The sequence below is a fragment of the Talpa occidentalis genome, unplaced genomic scaffold (assembly GCF_014898055.3).
Source record: "Talpa occidentalis isolate TD23 unplaced genomic scaffold, MPIMG_talOcc4v2.1 talOcc4.14, whole genome shotgun sequence".
Lineage (NCBI taxonomy): Eukaryota > Metazoa > Chordata > Mammalia > Eulipotyphla > Talpidae > Talpa > Talpa occidentalis.
In genome coordinates this window covers 64,826,880-64,845,612 of record NW_023601433.1, presented here as the reverse complement: position 1 = coordinate 64,845,612, position 18,733 = coordinate 64,826,880, and the positions used below count along the sequence as shown (strand labels likewise).

At 37.7% G+C, this 18,733-nt stretch overlaps 1 protein-coding gene across 1 annotated transcript in view; it reads right to left on the bottom strand.

Annotated features, from left to right (window-relative positions):
- TMEM236 (transmembrane protein 236) overlaps nt 1-13,330 on the bottom strand; it is a 30,284-nt gene extending 16,954 nt beyond the window's left edge. The window contains exons 1-2 of the mRNA XM_037510679.2: nt 13,059-13,330; nt 1,214-1,286 (exon numbers count right to left, since the gene is read on the bottom strand). Coding sequence (XP_037366576.1) covers nt 1,214-1,286; nt 13,059-13,330 — 345 coding nt within the window. The remainder of the gene's footprint in view (nt 1-1,213; nt 1,287-13,058) is intronic.
- Nucleotides 13,331-18,733: the final 5,403 nt, after the last annotated feature.

Here is an 18,733-nt window from a genome sequence, read left to right as displayed (position 1 = left end):
CACAAGGATTTTCTTTGTGTCATTCCATTAATAATATACATTTATTTTTGGTGCCCTTTACTATTTGTGTATTATATTTCAAGAAAAATTAAGAAAATAAGGGGTAAATATGCAACAATGGGTAAGACATACAAGGAAGTAACAGAAAAAGGAGGTCAATCTACAGATATACCATCATTTTATAATAATTGCTCCTTAAAAGATTGTAAACTGAGCTTTTAAAACTGGGAAAAATCCCATGTACTCTCAAAGGTCACTGGGGAAGGGAGAGGAAAAGTGATAAATCCAGATGAAATATTCATGGGCTTCAGTTCCATACAAACTATCAGGTGTCATCTTCCTACATTAGTCTATGCCTTCACACATTGTCCAAATGTAGCATGTTGGAAATATTCTCACAATCATGTAATATCATACACTACCCACTACTCACCTCTCTCACAACACTTAACATATGTATTCTAATTGCCTGGTTATTTTTTCTCCCTACTATCAATGGTTACTGAAGGCCAGAGATTCTGTCAAAAATCCTGAGTGCTATACCCCAGTACTTAACATAGTACCTGACATTGTAATATGTATTTAATGAACATCTATGCAATATAGACATGAACTATCATAAAGTAATTTAATTTATGCACTTTGTGGTGATAAAATTATATTTTTCACAGAACCTTGAAAATTAAAAAGATTAGTAAGATATTCTTTGAACTTTGATAATAAAGTTCTCACAGCCTGAAAGTTCTGTCTATAATTCTCTCCTGCACACACCTACCAGAGTCTTTTTGAGGCAACATTCAGTCAAAACATAAACTAAAAGTTATTTTGATATAAATATTATGTGCAAATTATGTATGAATGGATATATTATCAAAGGTCTTAGAGTAGGAGGGGGTTGTTTCCCTGCATATATTTCTATTTCATATAGAACTGAATGCACTTATAAAAAGTAGACTTTCAATTCCTTTGTTTTTTTCTTATTCTGTTGAAAAAAATTCTGTCACACACACACAGAAGCAATTTTTTTTAATTGACTGCGAAACCTTCCTCCATAATTTCAGAGTAAGTTAGTATTTTAAATACATAGCAACTTAAAAGAAGACTGAATAAAACAAACGTTAAGACATTTGTTGGGCACATCCTTTGTCAAATCCTTATAATGGGAAATTTTAAAATCACAAAAACTTGCAACAGAAGAAATCAAAATTCATACCTCAGTCATTGCTACAGAAAAGCTGAAGCTTGGAAGGGTGGTGAGTACTACACACATCATCATAACAGGTCTCCTAGCAAGGAGAAAAAAAAAATAAGCAAAAGCAATAATGTACAAGATCAACAGTTCCTGCTGCATTTTGCTAATTTTGCAGTTCCTATTCCATTCATATATAGTTTTTCTAAGAAGCTACTGGTTCCCTATTTCTATTTCCCAAATGTATGGCAAAGGGTAGCACATGCAAAAACCAGAATGCTTTTCTGGAACAAAGGGATGAGAAATTTTCAAATAATTAGGCAAACAAAGACTACTGCAAAAATCCCAGTATAATGGCATGCAGCATTTTCATAATTTATGAATTGGAATCCTGCTCACTTTGGAATCTCATGATCACCTGGAAAAAAAGAAAACAACCAGAATTGTTCTCTCAAGTTATACTATAACCCATGTTATAAAATTGATTTTTCACAACTAAAAATCCAAGGACAGTATTGGACTTTTAATGGTGAACTTAATGTAGCATATACAAATGTTGATTCTCAATGCTGCACACCTGAAACTTATGTTGTAATGCAATGCTATTACAATAAGAAAAACAAATAAAAATTCATTTTTCAAAGAATATATTTAGAGATAATATATTATTACTTTAAAATGAAGAACCTGGGGCCTCCCCTGGTGGCGCAGCGGTTGAGCGCTGGGCTGCGAAGCTGCCCGCAGCCTCTGCAGCACTGTTCGATCCCCAGCAGCTAGCGAGGGTCTCACATGGCCTGGTGGCAGACCTCTCCGGCTGTGCCGCTGCTCCCCTCAGCAGTGTATTTCATCAGTGTGCCTGTTCTGTTTCCCGCTCTGCCTCTGGTGAATTCTCTCACTCTCCCACGCTTCTGACTGTACCCAGTGCTTGTATAAATAAATAAATAAATCTTCTAAAAATAAATAAATAAAATGAAAAGCCTGGAAATTTTTTTTGTTGTTGTTGTTAAGATTTATTTATTTATTTATACAAGCACTGGGTACAGTCAGAAGCAGGGGAGGGTGAGAGAATTCGCCAGAGCGGGGAACAGAATAGACAGACTGATGAAATACACTGCTGAGGGGAGCAGCAGGCGCGGCAGGAGAGGTCTGTGCACCATGTGGGACCCTCCCCAGTGGCCGGGGATCGAACCGGCGCTGCAGAGCCTGTGGGAAGCTTTGCACCCAACGTTCAACCGCTGTGCCACCAGGAGAGGCCCTGTAAATGTTTTACTCAATGAAAAAAATCATATAAAAATCAATCAAATACTTATTGAGATGTAATATGTACATGATATTATGACAGAAAGATTTGAACACATATTTATTTTATTTTTTTAAAGATTTATTCATTTATGCATACAAGAACTGGGGTACAGGCCAGAGGTGATGGGGGTGAGAGGATTCACCAGAGACAGAGTGGGGAACAGAACAGGCAATTAACTGAAATACACTGCTGAGGAGAGCAGCAGGCGAGTCAGGAGAGGTCTGCTGTGCAATGTGGGCAGCTCCCTGGCCATCTGGGGATGAAACTCTTGCCATGCTGCAGTGCTGCAGATAGCTTCATAATGCTGCAACTTCACCCCTTGTGCCACCAGGGAGGCCCCATGAACACATATTTAACACCATTAATTTACTGGGAGGCAAAATACCCAGAGAGGTCTTTGACAATGACTCATTTACTCTTTTTTAAATAAAACATACATTACATTAATTACATTTACATGATACTATGTTTCTAAGCACAAATATTAGTGTCTTTCCTATAAGTAGTTTTCTATAAGTGTCTTTCCTATAAGTAGTTTTCTCTTTTTTTTTAAAGACTTTTTAAGATTTATTTTTATTTATAAAAGAACTGGGGCACAGGTCAGAGGCACAGGTGGGTGAGAGAATTCACCAGAGACAAAGCAGGGAGCAGAACAGGCAGAAGACCAAAGACACTGCTGAGGGGAGCAGTGGGTGAGACAGGAGAGGTCTGCCATACCATGTGGGTATCTCCCTGGCCGGCCACGAATTAAACCAGCACTGCAGAGGCTGTGGGCAGCTTCACAGTGCAGCGCTCAACTCACTGCACCACCAGAGAGGCCCCGACTAGTTTTCTCTTTGGTGCTGCAATGCCTCCCTCCATCCTACCCTGTCTTAAATGGTCTCAGATATAAACATAAGCTAGGAGGCAAGAGACCACCTTTCATGGCCAAAGTCAGTTGGATCTGGCAAAACCAGAGGTAAGATGGGATTTTAAATTGGTAGCTTTGCCTCCTTTTCTAAGCCTAGATCCAGTACCTGGCAGTACTCAACTCTCCAAGACTGGCTAGAGCTTTCTCCACTTGGTCTCTAAAAGATGAGAGTGCCCCAGGGATTGCTTCTATGCCTCTTCTTTACATTATCTCCCTCTATTATTCTGGCCAGTAGCATGATTTTAAATACCAACTGTCTGTCTAACACCTGCACTTGGATGTCTAATAAGCAAAAAGACAACTTATGCCTCCTGCAAAGAATCAACAACATCAACATCATCATCAAATCCTGACTAACTGCCAAAATACCACCTCTGCTAACTCTTTGTACTTGATCCAGTATCATCGCTCACCTGCAAAGTTTCCTAATTGGCTTCCTGTTAGAGATGCTTCTATTCTCACCTAGCAACAATTTCTCCATAGAACAGTTTTTGTTTTTGTTTTTATTTTTAAAGTTAAGTCACATCTTATCACTGCCTGCTCAAAAATCTCCAGTGGGGTATGGTTATTGTTTAATGGGTAAAGATTTAAAAATGATTAGAATGATAAATTTTATGTGTATTATACCACAAAACACACAGATTTGTGTGTTTTATAGATTTTTTTTCAAATCTCCAATGAATATATTTGGAGATTTACAAGTTTCACATAAAAGATTCTAAGAAAATTTCCAATATATGAGCAATGTTATTAGAATAAGATTGAAACCTATTACACTTTCCTACATGATCTACATGATCTGTTTTCTCTGTTTTCTCCCACTCTCCTCCTTACTTGGGTGTAAAAATGTCCTCTGCTTTCACACAACTCCAGCTTTCTGGTTATTTCTGGTTTTCTGATGATGACACCAAACATGCCCCATCTTACAGTTGTACAATGACTACTCCTTTTGCCTGGTATTCTCTACTTCTAGGTTGTCATCTCCTTCCCCTGACTTGGTCATCCATAATCACATTCTAATATATCTCTGGATGGATGGATGAATGGATGGATGGATGGATGGATGGACAAACACATAAATAGGTACGTAGAGAGGTAGACAGGTAGGTAGGTAGGTGGAGGATGGATAGATAGATAGATAGATAGATAGATAGATAGATAGATGCAGCCCTTATGACTATACAAAATTCTTCTGATCATTTCTTTACTTGCTGTTTATTACACCACTCTTTGCAGGTACATAAGCTAAGTCATTCACTGTTTTATCTCCAGCATTGAGATCATCTTTTTTCTGAAATGGACCTTCTGAGAATGCAGTAAATTCTATGGAGCCTTCTCAGAATATTTAAATACATACAACAAAATACATAGATTTACAAAAGGAGGCAATTACATTCATTTTAAATGTTGTACTAATAATATATTTGTCTACTTATAAAAACATGCTCGTCTTATTTTCTTTGGATTACTCAAGATCTAATAGAAACTATAATCACTCATGGTCTCACAGTAGGGAAGATTTACAAACCATTTCCTGAATTATCTATAAGAATTACAGTGTGATATGGAACAAACTATGTTAAAAATGTCCAGGTCCTGATAATACTATTGTGGTTTCTTACAAACATTAATAATGGAATGAAATACTAGCTTTTCTTAATAATAAAGAAAATAGGATGTAATTTGTTTCTTATTCAAGTTCAAGAATCTCATAATGCTAGAAAATGTCCAGCAGATTTGGAATTTTGTATATACTAAATGAATAATGAAGCAGTTAAAAAAAACTGAGTATTAATCCAAATCTGTTTATTTAACCAGATAAAATAACCTGTACTTGAAAATGTTGACTTACTGCTAGCATACACTTATAATTTACTAATGGATGCTATGAATTGATTTATATGCTCCAAAAAGGATATGTTGAATTCCCAACTCCCAGCACCACAGAATTTAACATAATTTAGAAATCTGGTCTCTCCACAGGGAGTATCTTCAAATTACATCATTAGAATGGGTCCTGATCTAACAAAACTAGTATCCTTATAAAATTGGAAAATTTGGAGAAAGATACATACTGAGGAAAGTTTACATGAAGAAACACAGGAAAATACCATGTGGAAATGACAGAGAACAGGGTGACACATCTTTAAGTCAAGGAATGCCAGAAAGTGTCAACAACCCATCAGAAGGTCGGGAAGAAACATGGAACAAATTTTCCCTGGCTGCCCTCAGAGGAACCAACCTTGCTAACGCTAACCTAGAACTAGAACTTCTAGTTCTTGACCTAGAACTTCTAGCTTCCAGAATTGTGATACAACATTCTTATTCAAATTTCTGTGTCTAAGTCACCCAGGTGGAATATTTTGTTATGATAATCCTAGGAAAGTGAAACAGATTTCATTACCTGAAAGTGGGAACAAGTAACTAAAAGTGTGGAAATGGTTTTGGAATTGGGTAATGGATACGTTCTGAAAGAGTTTGAAATGCATAAAAGAAAAAAGCAAAGTTGCCTAGAAAATACTGGTGGTAACAATATTAACACTAAAGGAAATCCTGGCGGAGAAAGTCTGTCCTATCAGAGAATACATAGATTGATAGAACAAAATGCTAAAGAGTTCCTAGTGAGATCTTAGATAGAAATGAGGTCTTGGACAGACAGACAAAAATGGAAACTGGAGAAAAGAATCCCATTGTAAACTGGCAGAAAAATTGATTGTGTTCTATTGAGCAGAATGTAAAATTTGTAAGTGATGAACTCGGAGGTCGAGCTGAGGAGATTTTTAAGCAAAGCATTGAAGGTACTGCCTGGTTTCTCCTTGCTGATTGAAATGTGAGAGGAAAAAGACAAATTAAAGAATGAATGATTAAACAACAAGGAACCAAAACTTGAAGATCTGGAAAATTCTCAGCCTATCCATATTGCAAAAACTGAGAGAGCATTTTCTGGAGTGACACCAAGGGTGTGACTTGTAAATCCAGTCAACTATCTCAGCAGAAACACTGCCAGCTTGGACAGAAGGGGAAGAGATGGGACAAAACGAAGAAAAGTTGTCAGACTTCTGGGATTCCATAGGCACAGGAAATGGGCTCATAAAACAACTTTACTGCTAATATGTATTATCCTTCCAGAAAAGGGAAGAATGACTCTGATTCAGAAGGTTGGAGGCCACTACCGTCATCATGGGCCCAGAATTCTCTCCTCTGATCTGCAGAGCTGCCATGACTAAGGAAGTGAAACTCCCATCTTGACAAACCCAGAGGGCCAAGCATGCAGCTCCCAGAGGATTATTCTCAAGCCCTACCAAAATATTTTGCCATGATATATTTTTACTGAGTATTTCAAAATAGAAGTTTTATCCTTTTTTAAAATGCTTTGATTTTACAAAGTTATATACCTGGTTAATTTGACATGGTCAACCCTTAAAATTTGATTAAATTAGTCATTCTGGGTTGTTTACTTGTTTGGAACCCATGCTTCCTTTGTTTCTTCTAACTTCCCCCTTTTGGAATGGGAATTTATATTCTATGCCGGCCTCAAAATTGTATTTTGGAAGCAAATAATATTTTGCCTGGTTTCACAGGGCTACAAATGGAGAGGAATTTTTGTGCTATGATGAAACATATCCAGAATCTCACCTATAATTGATTTGGATGGTTTAGATGATGAACTTGGATCTTTTAGTTAATTATGTTGAAATTTTGGACTTAGGGTTGATGCTGGATTGATTAAAACTTTTAGACATAATGGGATGGAGGAGTCTATTTTGCACATAGGAAGAACACAAATTGGGGTTGGGAGCAGAAGGCAGACTGCTAAGACCCCCAGTGGGATATATTGAAGTCCTAACTCTCAGTGCCTCAGAATGTGACTTTATATGTTGAAATCCCAACCCCCAGTACCTCAGAATATGACTTTATCACCATAGGCAATAAATTAAAATGCCATCAGGAGGTAGGCCCTGAGCAGAAACCTTAAGAAAGGGAAAATCTGGAAACAGATATGCACACAGGGAAGACCATGAAGAAACCAGGGAGATGTCATTTGAAGATGAAGACAGAGATCAGGGTGAAACATTTATAAGCCAAGGAATGCTGCAGATTGCAAGCAACCCCTCAAAGACTAGAAAAAAGACTTGAAACAGATTTGCCTTTCCTAGCCCTTGGTGGGAACCAACACTGCCAACATCTTGATCTTGAACTTCCAACTTCCAGACCTGACACATGATGTTTCCGTTGTTTAAACCACTCAGTTCTGGCTATCCTAGGAAACTAATATAATGAGCAACAGAATTTATGTTATAAATATCATAGACATTTTGATGGTAAATTGTACCCTTGGTTATGAAATAAGAGACAAAGTTTCAATTGAAGTCAATAACATAACAATAGCTGAAATCAGTAAGACAACAGTGTATCAATGAGATCATATCCAGACATTTACAAGTCAATCATCTCCCAAGGAAATGACTAAGAGAGTAAAGATCCAGAAACCATGGAATACGAATAACTGATAGAACTCCAGACTCGAGAAATCTTAGCTCAACTGGGATAGAATATGGTTGAGATGGCAGCTATCTTCAGGTTTTTAATGCTTTCATATAGATACAGTGAGCTCAGAGGGAAAGTGACTTCAGGAGACACAATTCGGAGAATCATTATGAGTGGCAGTTTATGAGATCTGATGAGAGTGCTCAAAAAACAGTAAAAGGGGGTAAATCAGAGACAGTGAGTAGGGTTCCTGGACATGGGCAGACTCACTGATATATAAAGAGGGGCAGAGGAGATGAAGTCTACAAAGAAAGGTGGAGAGGACATGACATGGTGGCATATTTTATATCAATATTAGGAAATAAGAATATTCTCATACTTAGAGATATAAAAAGTAGTTAGTTCTCCTTAAAGTCAGAAACAGATTATCTGTATTATGAGAAATAGGATGGTAATGAACTCTAATGTGCCTTCCAGCTTTAGGATTCTATGGTATAATGTCAACACTGAACTCCAAGTAAAAGGAAGGGTAGATTTCAAGGAATAAAACTGATGTGCAGAAACTTTTAAAGAAAATTATTACTCTATCAAAAAAGACCAGAATGGAATCAGGGGGACAGAACACATCAAAATCAATGTGGACACCAGTTGCTAAAGGTTGTCAGAGCCCCAATATGAGTTAATCAAATACTCTTCTTTATTACTTAGACAAAAACAACCTGGTCAAATGATATGACACTAGACACAAATATCTGAAAATTTAGGGAACCATGCCAGAAACACAAGTGTATGGCAGCCGCAGAAATGAGGGTCTACTGGAGTGAGGAAAAGTTACAAAGAATAAGGATCTGACGCAATCTGGTGATATGTTGCATTGACAGGAAAGAAAAGAAAAAGTGAATATGTTCTTGCTGATTTACTGGATATGGTGAGGCAAGAAAAAGAAAGTCTGTAGTCAAGTATGAGAAAATGATTTTGATTGAGTATTTAAGAAGATCACAGATCCACTGAGACGATTGGGAGCAGAAGAGGTGCTGAAGCAAAGCCCTAGTCGTGCAGGACACTTGCATGCACTATGATGGAACAGGAAGTTGCTCAAGAGACCAGATGTCTTGGAGTCAGTTTTGGCTCCATTACTGACCATGTGGTCTTTCAATTTCTATGTGCCAATTGTCCATTTTCAAAATGGGCCCTCTAAGTGTCCTTATGTATAAAGATTTGAGAATTAACTAGTACAACAAAGTATTTACAACTATACTTGGTATATGTTAACTATTTAATGAATATTTGTTGTTATTTTACTGTGATTATGACTACTACTACTAATGATAATAATAATAACTACTACTACTACAATTCCACCACTACCTAAAATAGAACGATAGCAAATTCTCACTGAATATATTACAGACTTAAGTAAGGTACAGTGTAGCCCAAAACACTGGTGTCTTTCAAAGTAGGCACTTCCCAGAAATCCTGACATGCTATGGTCTATAAAATAATTGTAATCTGAAGGATACCATAGAATTACTAGACACAGCTCTGGATCCCAAGTCAATCTGAGAATTCCCATGAGTCCTCTAGGATTATCTTTGCTCCAAGATTCCCTCTGCCTGGAAATTTGCTCTAATTTCAGGCTAACCATAGCTCCATGGGTTCACCATTGATACACCAAGAAAAGACTTTTCTTATCTACTGGGATATGCAAGTCTGTGTGTGTGTAAAAAAATTTTGTTCATTGCTTAAACCATCTTCCTAATCTATTATAAATTATAGTAGACATAAAAAACAATAATTCTAAAAGAATGAGGAAGTGTTTAACAAGAGTACAGGAAAGAGCACTGGATTAAAGTTCACATTTGCTGTTGTTGTAGTGCATGTCTTAAAACTCTCAGAGATTGTTTCCTTCCCTATGAGTCAACTTTACAACACTGGGATAGATACAGGTTATGTGAGAAAAATGAAACCTAAAGTCACCACGTAAATGCAAAACACTATAAGATATTAATCATATCATTTATATGGCTCTGAATTATTCTTGAAGGATTAAGGAGACAGAGTGTCTTTTAGCATACAACTTTCTTTGGTTTTATCATATTTTCTACCACTTCTCGGTCATTCTGAGGATTAAACAAACTCCACAGTAATAACACCAATATTCATTGAGTCCTTATTAAGTGCCAGGATTATATGAGGATTTATAGGCATCATTATATTCAGTTTCTTTAATGTAAAAACTAGGGTGCCTCTATTTTGCTTATGAGATAACTGAAGTTGAAAGAATTTAAAGAACTTGCATAAGATTCACAAGTCAGTGTTGAAACTGGAATTTGGCTTCAGATATGCACATCTTGGCTGTATGCCCAAGGCACACCCTTTACTAGGTGGATGACTTACTCTCTCTTACAAACCAGCCTCACAGAGATCATAGCAATATGGACCTAAAAGGGGTTGTAATCATCAATAAAACTGTGAATACTAAAGTTTTATGAAATTTCACATACACAACCATTTAAGTCTCCTTTGAAAATAATGCATACTTCTAATCCCTACTTTCTGTAACAGCAATTATTTTTACATTATTTTCACCTATCATGCAAGACACATGATACACTCTGTATTGGCAACTATATTAAAATTGCAAATACACATTTTTAGAACTTGTATCTACTATTCAAATATACATCTTTGGGAATGTATCTTAGTGGCATTAAAATGTATCTTAGTGGCATTAAAATAGTTGCATTTTTCTTGAAATACCCTTGGCATTCAAAGTCAGAAAGAGTAAAAGAAAAGCTGCATGAGGTAAATGAGACAGCACAGGTCAATCAGGGCTTACAAATCTTCATTCCACCACTTATCAGCTCTATCACCTGACAAGGTTAATTACTTCTTTAAGTTTCTTTTATTCACCAATAAAATGAGAATACTAGCACCTATCTCACTGGGTTGTCATAAAGTTTAAATTTTATAGAACAGAGTACAATTAGAATAGTGCTAAACGAGAACACTGCCCATTCACTCTATCTTCTCTCCTATGCCAGTAAGGGAAAACATTGCGACAGTGCTCCTGACTGGGGCCACAGGTAATAGTTTCAGTTTCACTGAAATTACAGATCACATGTCATCTCTATTAAACTATTTAGAATACTTGTGGCCAACCACACCCACATACAGACACTAAATTCTAGAATAATATTCCAAAAAAAAAAAAAGATGAGAAAAATATACTCAGGAATGTCATTGCTGTGACTGTTCCAAACACCTGTTGAAGGGGGAGTAAATGGACCAGATGTACAATAGAAACATGTAGACCAGGGACTGGGAATGAAAGACTACTCTCTTCCTTACACTCAGGAGATTGGGAACTTGTCCTTCTAAGAAGCACTGTAAATCGTGGTCAGAAGTACCAACTACAGCATGAAATGGACTAGGTCCAAGGTCTGGCCCTTCCACTCACTAATTACTGACTAGGAAAGTTGCTTAACCTTTCTAATCAGTTTCCTTTTTGGACTTAGAATGATAAACCCATGAAAATATGTAATTCCTGTGGTGGTACAGAATTAAATGAAATACACACACACATATATGTATTATAGCACATAGAGATTAGTAAAGAAGCAATTATAGTCCAACAATAATAATAAATTATATCGGAAGGCTTACTGCCTGAATAATTTTCAGAACCTAGGGCATTAGGAATTTGAGCCAATTGTTAAAAAACAAAAATCAAAGGGTACCTTCTACTGGTTGACTCCTGGGTCATTTGGACCTTCCACCATTGTGTCAAAACTTTTGGCCCAACCAAGAGTCTTGGACAATCAATATAACTCCTACCAAGGCATGGAGGGTGCAGATCAGATTCAATTCCTTGCCAGGTGATTCTGAGGCTTTGCATAAAAGCTTGAGAAACCTCTAAGTGTCACTGATAAAAACAGTACCAATCTAATGGATTACCTCCAGAAACCTTCAACAGCTACCCAAAGGAAGCTTTCAGTTCCCTGGCAAGTTTCTATGGGCCACATCCAAGCATCAGCATGTGAAGAGGGCTCCACAGACCCCACACTTCAGCTCTTTCCTCTGCTCCCTCCCAACAGTATTTCTAGCTGAATTGATTTATCAATTATTTTTACATTTCTGCCCTTGCTTATGTTAAAGTTCCCAGTTCCTGGCTTTGCAATATGTTTCAGTTTGACTTTGAAATAAAAGATAAGTACGAAAGAAAATTTAGCTTATTGAAGGAATAACAAATGAGTAAGAATCAGTTTTGAGGATCTAAAGGGAAAACTATAGATTACTATCAGAGACTTCATCTTTACATGGATCAACAGAGTGATAAGCTGCAGTGTTAGCTAAATTGACATTAAACCTTGATGTATTTTAAATATTATTATTATTATTATTATTATTATTATTATTGAACTACTCCCCCAATCTAGATAATAGAATTTACCAACAAAACATTATTTTTTTTAAGTTTTCCAAATCACAGTTAGCATCACAGGATGCCTTAGACCTATAAAATAATGCAATGAAAACACTCAAAAATACACATTACTCTAAGTCTTACACAAAAGCGAGATCTCATGTCATAAATTTGTAATCATGATTTCAATAAGCTAACTGGAAACTTTATGTAACTTAGTGTAAGAGAAATTAAATCCAACATTTACCATTCAGGATATAGTGGACTCATGGCAACTCCAAACTGTTAACACAAATAATTCATTATCAAAAATTATCTTGTGAAAATTATAGAAGATGCCATACTATCAGTACATTTATAGAAATGGTGATTATTATTTCCCATTAATCTTACATATGTACATTTATGCTATGCTAACATATTATATAAGAAAGTAACTGACAGCATTCTAGGACATTTTCTGTTAAAGAATTCTTTTACTGGGCCTCCCTGGTAGCGCAGGCAGTTGAGCGCAGCGCTATGAAACTGTCCACAGCATCTGCAGCGCCGGTTCCATCCCTGCCAGCCGCGGAGCCTCTCCTGTCACAGGCTGCTCCCCTCAGCAGTGTATTTTGGTCATTCTGCCTGTTCTGTTCCCTGCTCTGCCTCTAGTGAATCCTCTCACCTTCCTGCATATCTGGCCTGTACCCCAGTTCTTGTGTAAATAAATAAATCTTTAAAAAAAAAGAATTCTTTTACTTACCATCCTTTAATCTTTTTGTAAAGATGACGTTTCTTGTATAAGAGAACTTTTACAGGAACCCAAATCAACAGACTCACTGAAGCCACATAGGCAATAGAACAGGAAACAATCAACCAATAATGCGTTTTCTCAGATGTGTTCATTACGTTATGATAGGCACTGGCAAACTGTTCCATTATCACAAGTGTGGGAACAGAGAAGGCAACATACTCCAGGAGCTCAAAAATCACGAGCTTGATTTTTCTTCCAGAAGGCATCTTTAGCATCCCCATAAGCTTGCGAGCTGCCGACAAGCAAACGCTCCTCCTTCAGTTGTGAGTAGCATATGGACACACAGTACTGAACAAGGATCAAGTTCCTTATACTCGAATCACTAACCAGTGACTTTTTTTTTATTGACCCTCATATGGTTCAATGATCTTTCAACTTAACAACCGAGGTCTCTTAAAGAAACAGAGCAGTTGTAGAAGTGATCACTTAATGTGTTTGCACATCCGTTATCAGAAGTCAAATGAACCTCTGAGAAAACTCTGGAACACTAGGAGAAACAGATATTTTTTTAATGTAGCGCTAGCACAAAAAAATAATTATGTAAATATTTAACTCTTGTTAAGTAGAACCATTGGGATAATATAACTTGAGTTAAAGGGGAAGAACACATGCAATCTCAATCCTGTTTTTATAGCTAAGGAAATTCAGGCAAAGAGAGATACCCAAAACCTGAGTCTTCATCTTGGAAAACTACTCATCACTTTTCTTCAAAGTGTTTGAAAGGGAGCTTGGGCTCACTTTGCCAAGCTTCTATACAGCTTCCTGGTACATGAAATATTTGTTATTGCACATTAATTACAATATGACATAGATTAATGTGATTTTTATTTTTCCAGTCAGGAAACCAAAAGGGTGATATTAGAAATCTGTTATCAGGATTAACACATTCAGAGTGTCCAAATACATATCAAATATTTAAAAGAAAACAACTGCTTGCACAAATAGTCTCCCTTTGAAAACCACTTTTGAGCCCCTGTGATAAGAATTTTGCTACATGTTGGGATGTGAAGATCAATGAGTGACAGAAGTTTCCTGCCCTAAAGATGTTTACAGGTCAATGGAGGAAACTAACCTATGAACAACAAAAAATAACAGAAGTATTGACTAAATGCCCTGATAACAGAAACTTCCATTTTTGACTGTGGGGAGAAAAAGGTAAGATGAGAAAGATGGATGGCAGATTTTGGGGTATGAACATTTCAGACAAAGCCAAAATGGCTAGAATGGTTTATGAAGAGCTGGTGTGGTATGGCAGGAAATAGGTGGAAGGTAATATTAGAAAAAGTGCCTGGGGTTAGAATGTAAATGTCCCATGAAGGATTTGGGTGGTGTGCATGTGTAAAAGGAATGCTTTCTGAACAGAGGAGTCACCTGATGATTTGAAAAAGGGAATGAGTGCTGGTGTGGAGAAAGGACAGTAACATTAACCTGGAGGCAAGGGGTCAGCTGGGAGCCAGAGGAGTCTGGCCAGGAGGTGAGAGCTTCAGATAAGCTGAAGATGAGAACATTGCATCAACACTCACTCTAATCCCTCTACCCCAGGATTCTTTAAATGGTTTCCCTTGTGCCTGCTGTCAGACTGACTCACACCATTATTTCCCGAGGCTCTATCTCCCAAAATCCTTTGCAGAAAAGACCCCATGGCTGCCTAGTTCTCTAGCTGACCTAGGATTCTGGTGGTGGCTCTAGGGACTCACACCTCCAGCCTTCCCACTGCAGGATAATTAGCCAGCCAGTTCCTCTAGCTGCCTAGTTATTTCACTTGAACTAGAATTTTAAATCTACTGAAATGCAGTAGACGTCCTCTCAGAAGAATCAAAATAAGTTTCTCTTTAATGGTAGTACTAAAGAACAGTAAAATAGCCAAAGGCAAGCAGAAGACAGGGGAGCCTAGAATAACTGTTTTCTGGCTGGGAACTTTGAGTTGAATTTGATTGCCTTCTTTTGATCTCACAGGAGAGTGCCAAGAAGCATAGCCTTTATCCTCTAGCCCTCAGATTAAGGGATTTCTCTGTGTTACCTTTCTTCACTGTCCTCCAAGAAGAAATGAACATTTTCTCCTTTGAAATGCTATTTCCCACCTTTTGATAATTCTACTGCATTCACTTCTCTCCTGATTTGGTTTGTACACTGGATTGCCTACAAAATTGAAGGCAAGAGACAGGAAAGGATCTGCCATCAAAGGATCTGCCATCAAGGCACCAGGAAAGTGCAGCCACTGTGCTGCCATTGTTGGAAGCCAGGGACCCCACAATGCCATTCTGGAACTGAGTAAATATAGAGAGAAGGGATCTTCAGGGACAGTGCCCATCAACATATCCACAGCATCATTACCCTTGTGGAGTATGGGATAATAGTGCTGGACTCAGTCTGGCCACCAGTTCCCAACATCCCAGAAGGAGCACCCCAAAGAGATGCTTGCAGTATAAGTGGCACAGTGTCCCAACTCATAGAACAAATTAGAAAACAAACAACAGGGAGAAGGAAAAATTACAAATAACCAAGCAAGACCTCAAGGCAAGGACACACCACAAAAAGAAGACACCAGAACCCAACAACAATGACATGGAAGAACTTCTCTGCCTGCCAGATAGAGAATTTAAAATTGTCATGATTAAAAAACATAAAGAAATCAAAAAGGAAAAGAATGATATAAGAGGTATAATTAATGAAGAATGAAACTGGTACTTAAAGGAGGAAATGAAGGAAAGGCAGGAGATTAATGGAGGAACTAAAGAACTCTGGGAAAAGCAACAAAAACAGAATTGGTATTCTCGAAGATACAGAAACAAAAAGAATCAAAAAAAAGAAAAGACAAGTACAAAGAAAAAAGAATGAAGAAACACTTTGAGAATTATCTGACACCACGAGGAAAGGAAATATGAGAGTTATAGGAATCCTAGAACGTGAGGAGAGAGACCAAGGAACCGAGAAACTATTCAAGGAGATAATCGAAGAGAATTTCCCAAGCATGAAGAAAGAGATGAAAACAGACATACAAGAAGTATGAAAAACACCAAAGTACCACAATGAAAGAAAAACTACAGCAAGACACATAATAGTAAAGTTTCCAAGAGTATAAGACAAGGAAAATATAATGAAGCTTACGAGGGGGAAGAAACAGATAACCTATAAAGGAAAACCAATCAGGCTGACATTAGACTTCTCTGAAGAAACACTTTGGACAAGAAGAGAATAGAGTGACATATTCAACAAACTCCAAGTCAACAAATGCCAACCAAGAATACTTTACACCCTGTAAAGCTCTCCTTCCACTATGAAGGAAAAATAAGGGCCTTCTCAGACAAACAAAATCTCTAGAAATTCATTACTATTAAACCCCCATTCCAAAAAATACTACAGGAAGTTCTAAGGCCAAAAACAATAGAGGAATGGATAAGAACATAATAAGGCAAGGAATAAAATCACAAAAAGACAAACAAAATGGCAAATACAGATGCCAACGTATCAATATTAATTCTAAATGTAAATGGACTAAACTCATCAATAAAAAAACACAGAGTAGGGCCTCCCCAGTGGTGCAGCGGTTGAGCGCTGGGTTGCAAAGCTGCCGGCAGCCTCTGCAGTGCCGGTTCGATCCCCGGCTGCTCCCCGGCCACCGGAGGAGGGTCCCGCATGGCGCGCAGACCTCTCCTGGCGCCCGCTGCTCCCCTCAGCAGTGTACTTCGGTCCTTCTGCCTGCTCTGCTCCCCGCTCTGGCTCTGGTGAATTCTCTCACCCTCCCGCGCTTCTGACTGTACCCAGTGCTTGTATAAATAAATAAATAAATCTTTAAAAAAAAAAAAACACAGAGTAGCATGTGCTGTATTAAAAAACAAAATTCAACCTTTTGCTGTTTCCAGGAAACACATTTAACTACAAGAGATAAACACAGACTGAAAGTAAAAGGTTGGAAAACAATCCTACAAGCAAATGGACCAAAAAAGAAGGCAAGAACATCTATACTTATATCAGATGAAACAGACTTCAAACTAAAAAAGGTAAAAAAGAGACATAGATGGACACTACATTTTGATTAAGGGAGATATAACATTCATTAACATATACTCACCAAATTAAGGAACACCAAAATACATAAGACAATTATTATCAGCTCTGAAAACAGACATTAGAGGAAATACATATATAGTAGGAGACTTCAATGACCCACTCTCACTGATGAACAGATCGATGTGACAAAAAATAAAGACACTAGAGCCCTAAATAAAGACCTAGACCTCATGGGCTTAACAGACATCTATAGGACACTGCACCCAAAACAATCCAAGTACACATTTTTTCTCAAGTACGCAAGGATCATTCTCCAGAATCAATCGCACACTGGGCCACAAAACAAACACCAACAGATACATTAAGATCAAAATCATTCCAACTATCTTCTCTGATCATAAAGGCATCAAGCTAGAAATAAATCATGAAAAGATAGCAAGGAACCCTGCCACCTCATGGAGATTGAAATCCACACCACTGGAAGACCATTGGATTAAAGAGGAGATCAAAGAAGAACTTAAAAAATACTTTGAGTCGAATGATAATGAGAACACCACTTTAGCATGTATGGAACACAGCAAAAACAGTAATAAGGGGAAACTATATAGCAATACTGGCTCACATCAAGAAAGAACTCAAAGGGACTATGGTGATGGTACAGGTGAATTGGTGGTAGAAATTCTATGGGGACTACACTTGAGAAAAGAAAGCAAACACTCTACAAAAATGAACAATGATGTTAAATACATATAAATAAACTAAAAAAAAAACCACTGAAGGCAGAGAATAACAGTTTTCATTTGTGTATCATTTCTCAGCAAAGTGCCTTAATAAGTCCTTAATTAAGGACTTAATGCATAATAAGTCCTTTATGCATATTTGTGAAAGAGATGAATGAACAAATGAGGGAAAAGAAAAGTAAGTAGTAGGCATCAAGGGGAATGTTAGCCTTCATAATGGTTAGTGTGTCTTATAAGGGAATGCTGCTCTTACATTGACCTTTCAGGAAGAAAAAGGAAATCTGTTCACTCCATCCATAAGATGCACTGTCCCGGTTTGATAAAAATTACAGGCCCCAGGTCTCTCCTCCAGAGCTATGTTTTTTGTTTTTTAAAAAAAAGATTTATTGATTTATGCATACAAGAGCTGGGGCACAGGCCAGAGGCACGAAGGGTGAGAAGATTCACCAGACACAGAGAGGGGAGCGGAACAGGCAGATGTACTGGAATACACTGCTGAGGGGGGCAGCAGGCGAGACAGGAGAGGTCTGCTGCGATATGTGGGTTGCTCCCCTGCAGGCCAGGGATCGAACTCGTGCTGCAGAGGCTGTGGACAGCTTCACAGTGCTGTGCTCAACCCCTTGCGCCACCAGGGAGGCCCCTCCAGAGCTATGTTTAAGAGTCTCAGAGTTAAGAGAGAAAAGATAAAGCCCTCAGGGCTTACAGAATTTAATTTCATGATGAACGTTAGGAAAAAAATTACACCTTTTTGCAAGCATTCACAAAATCTTTGCAAGTTGCAGTGCTTTCTCTTTCCCACCCTTTCCTAGCCATGCTTTCAAAAATGCATATTCCAAAATAGATTCAAACCATTAACAAAAGAGACTGAAAAAC